Source organism: Furipterus horrens, unplaced genomic scaffold, assembly GCF_987537825.1.
Source record: "Furipterus horrens unplaced genomic scaffold, mFurHor1.1.pri manual_scaffold_9, whole genome shotgun sequence".
Lineage (NCBI taxonomy): Eukaryota > Metazoa > Chordata > Mammalia > Chiroptera > Furipteridae > Furipterus > Furipterus horrens.
In genome coordinates this window covers 81,720,073-81,733,168 of record NW_028327179.1, presented here as the reverse complement: position 1 = coordinate 81,733,168, position 13,096 = coordinate 81,720,073, and the positions used below count along the sequence as shown (strand labels likewise).

At 31.1% G+C, this 13,096-nt stretch overlaps 1 protein-coding gene across 2 annotated transcripts in view; it reads left to right on the top strand.

Annotated features, from left to right (window-relative positions):
• POT1 (protection of telomeres 1) overlaps positions 1-12,857 on the top strand; it is a 69,440-nt gene extending 56,583 nt beyond the window's left edge. For both annotated transcript variants that reach the window (XM_090286782.1, XM_090286781.1), the window contains 6 exons: positions 2,615-2,750; positions 7,065-7,153; positions 9,164-9,255; positions 10,860-10,965; positions 12,504-12,629; positions 12,711-12,857. In XM_090286782.1, coding sequence (XP_090142908.1) covers positions 2,615-2,750; positions 7,065-7,153; positions 9,164-9,255; positions 10,860-10,965; positions 12,504-12,616 — 536 coding nt within the window. In that variant the 3' untranslated portion in view covers positions 12,617-12,629; positions 12,711-12,857. The remainder of the gene's footprint in view (positions 1-2,614; positions 2,751-7,064; positions 7,154-9,163; positions 9,256-10,859; positions 10,966-12,503; positions 12,630-12,710) is intronic.
• The last annotated feature ends 239 nt before the right edge of the window (positions 12,858-13,096 follow it).

Here is a 13,096-nt window from a genome sequence, read left to right as displayed (position 1 = left end):
TGTTGTTCCATAAAAATAGAATGAATCACCTGAGGATATATTTATTGGTTTTAGAGAGGAAAAGAGAGAGAGAGATAGACAGACAGCATTGATGTGAGAGAGTAACATCAATCGGCTGCCTCCCGTTGTGACCCAACCGGGGATAGAACCTGCAGTCTGGGTATGTGCCCTGACCATGAGTAGAACCCACAACCTTTTGGCTTATAGGACAAGGCTGCAACCAGCTGCGCAACCCTGCCAGGGTTAAATATCATCTATTAATATCTAAATCAAGGAAGGGACCTTTTAACTTGACATGTTTTAAAAAAATAAAATTTTGAGTCATTTATTTATGCATTGCTTTTCCACTTTTGTCTTATTCTATCTAATATCTATATTGTACTATAGATTTTTCCCCATGTCTTTTCCAATATAGGTTTTAAGTAGTGAGACCGAATTGTAATCCTGTGATGAATTTATCTCCCCTTTGGATGAAGTGTAATTATGGGCACACAAGAAATTAAGTGAATGTTGCCCAATTCCTTTTTAGTCAGGTTATCCTAGTCTGCATATGCTTTGCAGCATATGAGGTCATCAGCTCCCCTACCCTTGTCGTCATGTACTAGCACTTTAAAAAATGTTGCTACTTTGATGAATAAAATGTGGTATCTTATTTCATTAGCAATATTTTAATCTACAAGGAGATAGATTTAAAAACAAAAACACAGACACAGATACATACATACAAAAAAATGGAGTAAGACTATTTGTAGGCTATAAAAATAAAGCTGTGGTCCTATGAAATTTTATAAAAACTGCCCTTGATGGGCCAACTAAGAGGATGTCCTGTATGGCTTCGGGCCCTCCTTTGTTGTACTGCCTCCCACAGAATTCTCTGCTGAAGCCAAGTTGGCCTTGAGGGTGCAAAGAAAGCTTGAATTAAGAAGTCTCATTAGCTCCTGATTCTATCTTTAGTTACCACTCATCCCAGAACGTTAAGTCTCACCTGCTACAATCCAATCCCACCTTCCAGCCATACTGAATGGTGGCAGTTCCTAAACCCTATATAATTTTCTGAGCCTTTTTGCCATTCCATTGCTGTTTTCTGAGAATTTGTTCTAGTACATCTTCAGAAGTAAACTCCATAATTTCCTTTATTTAGGAATTCACATGGAGTATTTAATGAGCATTTACACATAAGAAGCACTTTTTCTTACTCACCAGGAAGATTTGAGTGGTTCTTACTACATACTGTATGAACTTCCAGTAGAGCACTTTTCTTCTTGAATTATATTTGTGTTTTATCTATTTGTTTATACAATTGTTTTCTTATTAGAACGTAAGCTCCCTAAGGACAGGATGCATGTTCATTTTAATTTATGCATCTTCGGCACCTGACATAGTATACCTAGCATGTGACTGGCCCTCAATAAATATTTATTGAATAATTAAGTACATCTAATGTAATAACATTTCATCTTCTAGAGATTTTTAATGGAAGTATATGTGAAATCACTTTGAAATTTGAAAGGATTTCATCAAAATGTAATCTTTTTATTTTGTTTTGTTTCTGAGTATTATAACTAACCTGAGGCTAGGCTCAGTCTTCCGTGTGGCATGGCAGACTGTGATTTTCAGTTGTCACAGACCTACAGAAAGAGGGGCGGGAGCTGAGTAAGTTAAAATACCACAAAGCCACTGTTTGTACCAAAATTTCTTCACTTTTTGGAAAAAAGTTTATCTTTGGATTGTTGCAAGCCTTTGGTTAAATTTCTAGAGTTCTGAAAGAGTTGTTTGACACTTTGCCAATGCTCATTTTGATGTTATGGAGAAGTGTATTTTTGAACATCTTTGGTCTGCTGTGCTAGAAGTGCATTGCATCCCCACCCCATAAGTAAAATTTATTGTTACAAATTTTAGGAAATACACCGAAGTATTTTTATAAATCATATTCTCTTTCCCTAGAGAAGAATAACTACCAATTTAAGTAAAAAATATGCCCAAAAAGGTACCAGTAGGTTTGAATTATCCTAGATAATGCTGCCTTGTAATAAGGGTGCACCATTGGGCAGACTGTTTTCGTGCCATCCTGTCATAGAATCGGGGTAATTGTGATGGTTTTCCCCAGAAAAATGAACAAACACTATCTAAAAATTCATAAACTATTTGCATATACATTTAAATTTAAGTTGATCTGAAAGTTTAAAAGATTTATTTCAAACTCAGGACTAACATGCCTAGACATTAGTAGTATTTAGCAAATTTAATAATGAGAATCCTGCCATACTTTGGCTTACAACTTTAATCTTTTGATTCTTTGAATCATAGTGTTCCTGACATAAAGAGCAACTTGTATAAATTTAAGAAGATGGTTACAATTTCAAAAGCCTTATAATTTTCCCAAGTCTCAGCATTTCTGTGTAGTGGCTTCTTTTATCAGTGTGTTGGATCCTAAGTGTACAAATCATTATTTTTCACAATAAATGTACTGATTTCTAAATTCATGGCTTTGTTGTGTTTTTTTTTTTTGTCAATTTCCTTAGTCTCTTACTATACCTCATGTGTTAATAGGTACTTCACTTTGCCTACATTATATTTGTACTACTTGAAGGGTTTATTTATTTTCTTTTAATAGGAGGTACAGTAAGTGAAATCTACAAACTTGCAAACAAGTTTCATAGTGTAATTCCTGTGAGATCTGGCCAAGAAGACCTGGAACTCCTTGACCTTTCAGCACCGTTCCTTGTACAAGATAAACTACATCACTATGGGTATGTTTGTAATTCTGGGAACTTTGGGAATTAAAAATTCTTTGAGTAATTTTACTTTTATTATTTTACCCCACTTGTTACTATATTGTCAGTGGATACTTACTGAGTACCAATTTATATGTACTAGATTTATTTATTTATTTATTTATTTATACTTTTATTAATAAAATTTTATTTATTTAAATACACATAGCTATTGTTTTGATAGCATTTATTGAGTTCCTACAATGTGCTAGATATAAGGATACCCAAGAGACTAATTATAATTTATTTTCTTTCGTAAGGATTTAGATATTACTTATAGAGAAAGGTTCAGAGCTGCCTCCTAGTCAACGTTAAGTGATTAAGAGTCACTAACATGAGCCTTCTCTTTTTTTACATGTCCATCCTCATTCACTTGCTCTTTCTCTCCTCTCCTATCTTTCTTTCCTAGTATCAGTCACGTTGGCCAGTCTACAACCAGGAGAGCAAACATTAGTTATTAAGCTTTGGAATATCTTTCACTTACTAGACGTCTAAAATAAAAAGTTCTGTTAAGGATTTCAGCATCTTCCCCATTTTCAGCATAAACCGAGAAATTATGCTCACATTCCAAATTTTAAAACATTTTTAGATTTTTCATTGCTTTGATTATCATCAGCAAAAGCCAAAATATCTTTCTGTTGACTTTTCTCTGTAATTTTTAAAAATAACTTTACATAAAAATATCAAAAATTACATAATAAAGTTATCTATCCTCCACTTATATTTAATAAATGTTAACATCTTAACATATTTTTCAAGTGTTTATTTTTAAAAAATAAAACTGTAAAACAGAAGGAACACCATGGCAGTTCTCTCCTTCCCAATAGTAATCACTTTCCCAAACTTGCAGTCAACTCTTCTCATTCATGTTGTTATCCTCTTAGTAAAGCATATGTGTGAACTTTTAAGGAATATAGCATATTGTTTTGTTTTTAAAATTTATGTAAACTTTTATATTGTACTATACCTGTTCTTTTGCAAGTTGCTTTTGTCCCTACTGAATATTATTTTCAAGATTTGTTCATATTGATGCATGTAGATTTACTAAGTATTTTAGTATGTATATAGTATTTCATTTTATAAAAAAAATATTATGGTTTATTCATCTATTTCCTAGCAATGAGTATCTTATTTTCTGTTATTACATTTACATAGTGCTAAGTGAATTCCTTTTATGTATTTTGTTGCATATTTCCTTTGTTGTAAAATCAGTTCATTGGATCATGCCCAGCATTTCTTTTTTAAATGATGTGATGTGGCATAATGTTGTGTGGTGTGGTATGGTATAAAGTGGAATGAGTCAGAATGAATAACAGACCTTTTTACAGTATTGTTTTCTAAATTTTTGTTCCACTATTGTGTGTATGTTGATTTCTGGGTCATGATATAAGTTAAATTTCTAACTGAGCTCTTGCCAGAAAATTTGAAAGTTACTACTGTAACTACTGTTACCTAGAATTGGAATCAGTGGTATGCATATTTTCCGCTTTATTGAAAAATAACAAATTGTTCTTCCAGTGATTGTAATATTTTATGGTCCCATCAACTGTGTAAAAAGTTCATTTTCCCCCAAGTTTTCTCTAACACTCATTATTTTGTTAGACTGATGAGCATCAAATGTTGTTCATGGCATTTTTGTTTGCATTTCCTAAGTGACTAGTGAGTTTAAACAACCCTCATGTTTATTGGCTATTTAGTTTTCTGTTCTATGAATTCGTATTCACTTATTTTACCTTTTTTTCTGTTGAGTTACTGGTCTCTTTTTCATTATATGTTAATCTGATTTTAAGAATTCTATGTGAGAGATACTAATCTTTTGTCCGTTATATACATTTCAAGAAACGTCTGGTCTGTCATGTACTTTTTAAGCTCTGGTTTCTTCTGTTTTACAGATTTTTAAAATACTAATATAGTCACTTTTAACAAAATGTTTTTCAAAACCTTAAAGTCTTTATAAAATTTAAGTTAGATTTCTGGACCTAATGCTTTTTTAAAGAATTTAAACTAATGCTTGAGTTTCTTTAATAGTTATGTGTCTTTTAAGGGTTTCTGTTTCTTATTGAATCTGTTTTATTAATAGCGACTTTCTATAGAAGTATTCATTTATTTTTTAAATTGAAATTTATTGACATACAATATTCATAATCCTTTCTGATAATTTTTAAATCTCCAGTTTGTCTGTTCTTGAATCCACTTAATATTATTTGCATTTTCTTTTTTCTTGGCCCTTTTTTGCCAAAACAACAAACTTGTTTTTGTTGTTACTCTCTATTATTTTTTATTGTTATTATTTTTGTTTTCTTCCTTTACTTTCATTGGGTTTCCTCAGTTTTTCTTTTTAAAATGTTTTTAATTGAACACTTACCTTAATTCATTAATTTTAATGTATTTTTAATATTTATATTTAAATTATAATTTTCCCCTTGAAAAAATAGCCATGGCTTTAACCCAAGATTGATATGTAGGGTTTTTCTTGTCACTGCCAAATGTTTCATAATTTCCATTATGGTATCTTTGGCCCATGAATTCTTTTAAAAATTTTACACTCATATTTCAGGTTCTATGTTTTTATTTGCATTTTGGTTAGATGACTTTTTAACCAAATAATGTGATTCATTTCATAATGATTTTTTTTAGATTTATTTAGCTGCTTTATCCTAGAATATGTCTGTTCAGATTTTGATTATATTTCATAAATTTTTAAAGAATATGTATTCTTTAATAGTTGTGTTTAGTGTCTATTAGTGTTTAGTTATGTTCATTAGACAGACCTGTCTAATTTTAATTTTGTCTGTTTATTCACTTCTTAGTGGGTATGCTTAATGTCCTCTATGATTGTGGGTTTGTGGCCTTTTATTCTGTCAATGTGTGCTTTATGTATTTTGAGGCTCTCCGCTCGTGCATTCAGGTTCAGTATTTCATCCTCTGGTGAAATAGTTCTTTGGTATATTCTTTTGTAATGAGTTCATCTCTAATCATGACATTTTGCCCTAAAAGTTTTTTTTCATATTTTTATTATTGTATCAGGCTTTTTTTTTTTCTTGGTTTGTAATTGCTTAGTATCTATTGTTATCCCTTTGCTTTCATGTTCCTTTATTGTTATATTTTAGTAGGTCTCATGAACAAATACTTATGCCTAGATTTTAGTTGTTTTTAAATAGATGAGTTTAAAGTATGTTAGGTTTAGTTCTACATTTTATGTTGTTTTTCACTTATAGTATCTTCCCTCTTCCTTATCTTTTGTTATTATTTTGCTTAATTTTTTTTCAGTCTTCTATGTAATTGATTTATAAAAAATGTTCTTGGTAATGGAAAAAATACAATAAAAATAAAATAATATAACAAATATTTTTAATTTTTCCTTTTTCCTCTTTTACTACTTCAGAAGTAATGAATTCTATATTTAACTTTTATTTGTTACCCTTAATTTTTAATTTTTATGTTAATTTTTAATTTGTATACTTGCTTTATCAGTGTCTAAAGTTAATATTGCCTTTTTAAAGGCAATAATGACTTCTTTTAATTACCTTTTTCTGTTAAAAGAAGTTTTAGATGTGTTTGAAGGGTGGGAGGGGATACCATTTGTTATAGTTACCCTCTGCTTTTCTCCAGATTGTAAATGAAAACGAATCTGCATGAACCTCTTGAATATTGATTTTTATATATTTAAATATTTATCTCTTAAACATTATATGTAATAAAAAATTAAAATATGGTCATATATAAGTAAATCAAAGTATACTAAATAATGTACAATTTTAGTATATTGTATAGTTTTAAATTGATTTATATTATGAAGAGTATAATGTTAGGCATCATAAACTATAAACCTAAAATGTGCTCACTGAATATATTACCGCAAATATTGCTATTAATACCTTCTTTGGTCAGAATAATTACTTCATATTAAGACCTTGGCTATTACTTATTATTCACAGACCCATAAAATGAAAGTTCTTAAAGATTGCGTAAACTTTTTCATTTTACCCAATAAGGAAATCAGCCTAATTAATAATCTGGACCTGAAACCTCTCTTATTTTCCATCTAGTGGTGTTTATTCTGAACTATACTTTTTTTTTTATTGCTTCTATTCTATAAAAAGCTTATTTTTTTAATGATTTTGTTAGTAACATGCATATTACAATATAGGAGGTGCAGTATGGTTTTGTTTAATTTACTTTTTAAACCATGTATACTTGAACAGGAAAAATAAGTTAGAAGTTATTTTAAAAGTTATAAGTAATTATAATAAATTATTTTAAAATATATTTTTATTTTATTAATTTCAGATGTAAAACATGTTCTACTTTGAGACCAATACAAAATCTAAATAACCTGGTTGATAAAACATCATGGATTCCTTCTTCTGTGGCAGAAGGTTAGCTAAATTCCTGTGTCCTGTAATCTTAACTATCTTTATATAAGGTGATTTAACTCATTATATTTCAATATTTTGCCTATAGTAAAACCAGAGAAGAGTTTAATTTTCCCTAAGCATAACCATTCACAGTCATTGTAATAAAAGTATAAAGCAAATGTTTAAAATATTTGGAAACTTTCAAGCACTTGCCAGTATCTTTTAATCTTTACTCATATTTTAATGTTCAATCATTTGTTTCAGTATTAATCATCAATCACTAACACGACTTATAAAAAACCTCTCCAGTTCATAGTACCATGGGATTTCAAAGTTTTAGAAATAGCTGTTACAACTTTTTATCCAATACAAGTCCTCTGGCCGCAACAAGAATCTTTTTATATCACATTCTTAACTGTGGTCACCTAGCTTTGGCTTAAAACTCTTTCAGTGACAGAGGACTCGTTACATTGAAAGGCAACAAACTCCCTTAATTTTTAAACAGCTTTTAATAGTGAGGCAAAATATGCCTACCTAGAATTTTAACCTGGGCCACATTGTGTTTACTAGAATTAGAGTATATCTGTTCCCTCTTCTCTAAGATCAACAGATTGAACCTTCATTTAATCTTTATTTCTCCAAGCAGGCATCTCACTTTCTTTGGTACTTTCCCACATTCCTTACTACGTATTTTGTTTCTCCTCCATAGTAAACATTTCACTTTACCAGCTCTCTCCTCAAAATTTGGCATTCAAAGCTGTAAATAGGACTACAGATATTGGCAAATTCAGAATATGAACAGAACTTTTATTTCCCTAAAAATGGACACTGTTTCTACTAGCCTAAAAATTTCATCGTACAACAGATACTTGAACAGTCATTTTATTATAACATTGATAAGACACCTTAGGAGCTTAACTTTTGTTTATACCAATTAGCCTCTGGTAAAATTGGTTTCATTATATGTTGTTTCGTCACAGTTCCAAGAACCTGTTGACAATGTTAAGTAAGAACTTACTGTATACATATTAATCTGTATACCTGGTTTTGTTTACTTTCTCTTTCAATTCAGCTATATGACACTGCTATCTCATATTTTGTTTGTGGTCCAGTAAAATTCTAGATTACTTTCACATGAGTTTCTCGCTGTCCAGCTTGGTCTCCCTATCCCATTCTGAAAGTAGTTGTTTGTCTGTGTGGTCCCTCAGAGTAGGTTTTATGTTCATATGTTTTTGGTTTTAGCTCACAGTTTAAACCTATTGAGACCTCTTAAATCCTAAAAATTAATTTCTCTTTATTAACAATTTCTGTCATATCTTTATGCCCTAATTTATTCTCCTTGCTTGCTCCCTTGCTAGTTCTGTTTAAATATTGATTCCACAAGTAGAGAAAATACTCCATTCTATAAACATACTGAATGTCTTCCATTTCCAAACACAAAGATACTCATTTAACTCATAAATTTTTTAATGATTTATTATCTCTTTAAATTCTTCCTTTTTCCTCATCTTGCCAAATTATGAAATCCCAGATTCTGAAATTTTTGTTCATTCGACTGGATGATATTTTTTAAAAAAGAAGTGATCCTTCTACTTATAGTACAAAGAGGAGAGATGTGTTACATAATGATAAATATTGAACTGCATGCTATTTTTTAGAGCATTCTGGTATTTTAATTTTGCCTTTCATAAGGCTAACATGCAATGAATTGTATTTCATAAATCAGCTTTTATGTTTCTATCAATATGTACTCATTTTATAGATATATTAATAGTTAATCAAAAAAGACAGTTGTTTGTGAGTCATTGCCTTTAAATAGGTATAGTGTAATGTTCCAAAATGAACCTGCTAAAATGAGCTTAGTATGTTAGTATTGGAGAACAAAAAAGCATATGTGTAAGTTTTTCTTAAATTATTTTAGTAAACAAAATTAACAATTAACAGGTACATGCTATCCAGAAACAATTTTTACTTTACTTTGATTATAATGAATAGCAGATTCATATAGTTTAATCTTTTTTTCTAACCTAGTATTAGGTATCGTACCCCTTCAGCACGTGTTTGTGATGACATTTACTCTTGACGATGGAACAGGAGTATTAGAAGCTTATCTCATGGATTCTGTAAGTAACAGAGATAGTGAAGGTATTTCTAACTAAAAATCATAATTTTTTGAATTTTAATATATTTATTCATACCTACTTTATTACTAAGAAGATTTAAGGCAACTTAGAAAAATAAAACACAACTTAGAAAAATAAAACACAAGTGTGTAGATCTTAAATTGTCCATGTGTTTTTGTCTCTTTTGATATTACACTGTAAATCTTAATATCCGAATAATGAAAAATTGAGGAATAGGAATTTTAGAGGTCATTTTTTATACCACACAGAAATTCTGTTCTAGGAGCCAAAGGCAGAGGTTTGGCCACACCCTCTAAGCATTATGTATCAGCACTTCCCTAGGTTTGTTATGCCTCCTCATTTCATATTAGAGGGAACAAAGTTACTTTGATAGGGTGATAGTTACATTGGGTGAAGCAAGGAAGCTTTCCACAAGGCCGCCCTCATTTCTGACAGAAATTGCAAGTTGGGGATTCCCAAGACCATCCTTACTCTGACAGCAGTCGAAAGTTCAGAGGTCCCCCAGACCACCCTTAGTTTTGATAATTCACTAGAAATGTTCACAGGATTTACTGAAAGCCATTATACTCACCGTTACAGTTGATTACACTAAACAATACAGATTAAAATCATCCAAGGGAAGAGGTGCAGAGGGCAGAGTCCAGGAAAGTTTCAAATGTGGAACTTCCATTTGTCCTTGCTTGTAGAGTAGAAGACAGTGTTACCTTCCTGGCAACAGTGTGTAACCGCACACATGAAGTATTGCCAACCAGGGGAAGTCAACTGAGCCTTAGTGTCCAGAGTTTTTACTGGAATTCTGTCATGTAGCCATGGTGGAATATACATGTGTCCAGAGTTTTTACTGGAGTTCTATCATGTAGCCATGGTTGAATACACATGTAACTGATCTCAGTCTTCAGCCCTCCCAGAGGTCAAGCTGCAAACTCCCCACTCTTAAGTCACATTGTTGGACTCTCCAATGTGACCCAATGTCCCCAGGCAAAGGAGGACTCTCCATGTATTAAATAAATATTTAATGAGCATCTTCTGTGTGCCAGATACTATTCTTTGTGATAAAGATGCAGCAGTAAGCAAAACAAGCAAAATCCCTTTTTTCCCTATAATCCAGTAGAAAAGAAAACATATGTTATACTCTTAAATTTAACACTTAACACATTATAGGCACTCAATATATGTATTATCAAGAGAATAATAAGCCTTGCTGTTTTCTGATCATTATTTTTACTATCACTAAGTTAAAGCAGTTTAACTTGACTTTATATGTCACTCAGATGTTTTTAAAGTGATAAATCAGATGTTAGAGTTCAGACTAGCACTATAGTTTATGAATTTTGCAATCTTTCTAGAATGATGTAGCCTGGATAATTTTAATCAGATAGTATTAAAATACAGGGTCTGGCAAAAGTAGGTTTACAGTTGTTTGTATGGAAAAAGATGTGCAGGTTATGATTATTATAATAGCTTAATTCAAAAGAATGTCACCATGCAATTGTAAACCTACTTTTGCCTGCCCCTCTACTTTTGTGTTAATTATACTTTTAATAAAAGATTAATATTTTCTTTTTCTTTTATAATTTTTTCAGGACAAATTCTTCCATATTCCAGCATCAGAGATCCTAACCAATGATTACCTTCAGGAAAGTATGGATATGATCATGAATATGTTTTGCCCTCCAGGCGTAAAAATTGGTAAGCAATATTTTAACAATACCAGTCATTCTTTTTTTAAAAATGGCACCTGGCATATATGTAATCATGGACTTGTGAGGGTATGAAAATTTTGAAATATGAATCCAAATAAAGTGCTAATTAGTATTTGATTACTGTACCATCTTCCTTTTGGTGAAAACAATAGCAGAAATAAAGTAGATATGAAATGAAAAGATTTTTTTAATATTTTGAAATATAAAGGGGAGGCAGTTTTGATCACAGGCACATTTGATACTATGTTTATGCATAATAACATTTTATTTGAAATTAACAGGGATGAAATGTTGATAAGAAACATTTTCTATAACAAGCTCCCTTTAGGCAGTTTAATTCATTGGTGAATTTTCTATTCAGTACTAACTAATTTCAGATTTTGCAATTTTTTATTGCACTAATTATTTTTAGCAGCGTTGGTTGTTTTCTATATAACATTTGATTCATCAACCAGATCTTCAGGTCAAATTGTATAAATTATACCTGTTGCCACTCTGTTTTCCCTTCGTGCCATTATCTGTATTTACATTGAAACTTGTAGATTTAGATTATAAGATGGTTTGACTCTTCTAATAATTTTTCATCAGTAACAGATCTTACCCGCTACCGATTTAACTGTTAAACTTTTATAGGTTATTTTTAATCAGGCTTTATTTTCCCCTAGTAACCTCCTATGCATTTTTTAATTCCAAAAAAGGTAGTTTTTGCACATCTGTAACAAATTTTAACTTACATACTTTTATTTGATGTCAGTTTTAATTTTTGTTGGCTGTTTGGATTCTGTTGGCTAAATTTCTAGAAATAGAAGTGTCATATCAAAACAGCACAGGCCTGGTAGACTTTTGGTGTATACTGCAAAATTTCTTTTCAAGAATATCTTACCTATTTATAGTTCTGCCAGCAGTGTAGGAGAGTGCATGTCTTGCTTGACCCTTGCCAATAATGAGGACTAGGTTAAATGTCATTTAAACTCAAACTTGAAGAAAAGAAACATTAAGAAACTTTCCTGGGTGTTATAAATAGATTTACTGTGGTCATAAGCAGAGCTTGGAAACAGCCTCTATAGCTGCCAGCTCTGCTGTGACTCAGGTACCTGTCATTTCACCGACAAATGTAAGGGGTTCAGCTGATTTGAACTTCAGGATCAGTTTCATTGCAGTCAACCAAGAGAGGGAGAAAAAAAAGCAATAAAACAAGGAGACCAATAAACAATGAGCAGGAAAGGAATAAAAATTGGGAATGAGATAGCTTACTACCTTCACTATCAAACATTCTGAAAACCCCACATGTAATTTTTTCCTATTGTTAAGAAAAAATTCAAATTAGAATTGCTGTGAAACAGTAACATGAATCCAGTATGTAATTTGGAAGAGTATAGATAATATTACATTTGATAAGTGTATTTATTTACTTTTAAGCTTCAAAGTAAATGTTGATTTTTCTAGCTAAGCATTATGCTTAAATATAACAGAGTTATTTATTTAATTTTAATGGTTAAAGAACATTTTCTTTTGGATTTATAGATACATATCCGTGGTTGGAATGCTTCATCAAGTCGTATAATGTCACAAGTGGTACGGAGCAGCAAATTTGCTATCAGATCTTTGACACCACAGTTGCAGATGATGTTATCTAATATTGACATTCAACTTGCATATGTAAATATTGTAATTTTCAAAAACATTACTATTTTCAGTGAAATTGCTATAAAACATGTAAAAGATTTAGCTTAATAGTATATTTTTCCATTTTAACCACTATTTAATTTTTTCTTAAGTAGACATTGTGTTATCTTAACACCTTGTGAGTAAATTAAAAATGTTCCTGTTAACTGTGGTTCTAGAAGAAAGACATTGAATAAATACTGTTTTTGTTTACTCTTTGTAGTTCTTTCAGAGAAGCTATTTTGTTACCCTGCATTAAAATCACTTTCCCTTTTGCTTTGGCCACTGATTTCTCTGCCATCCACCAAAAGAAGCTTGAGCTTGTTTTCCTGCCCAGATTTTTATATCAGCAGTGTTGATGATTTTTGCGTGACTATGGGATTAGAAAATGTCCTTGCCTTAAATCTTGGAGCTTTGAGTACAAGGTTTGTAGTAGCTAGTGGTTTGGTTTG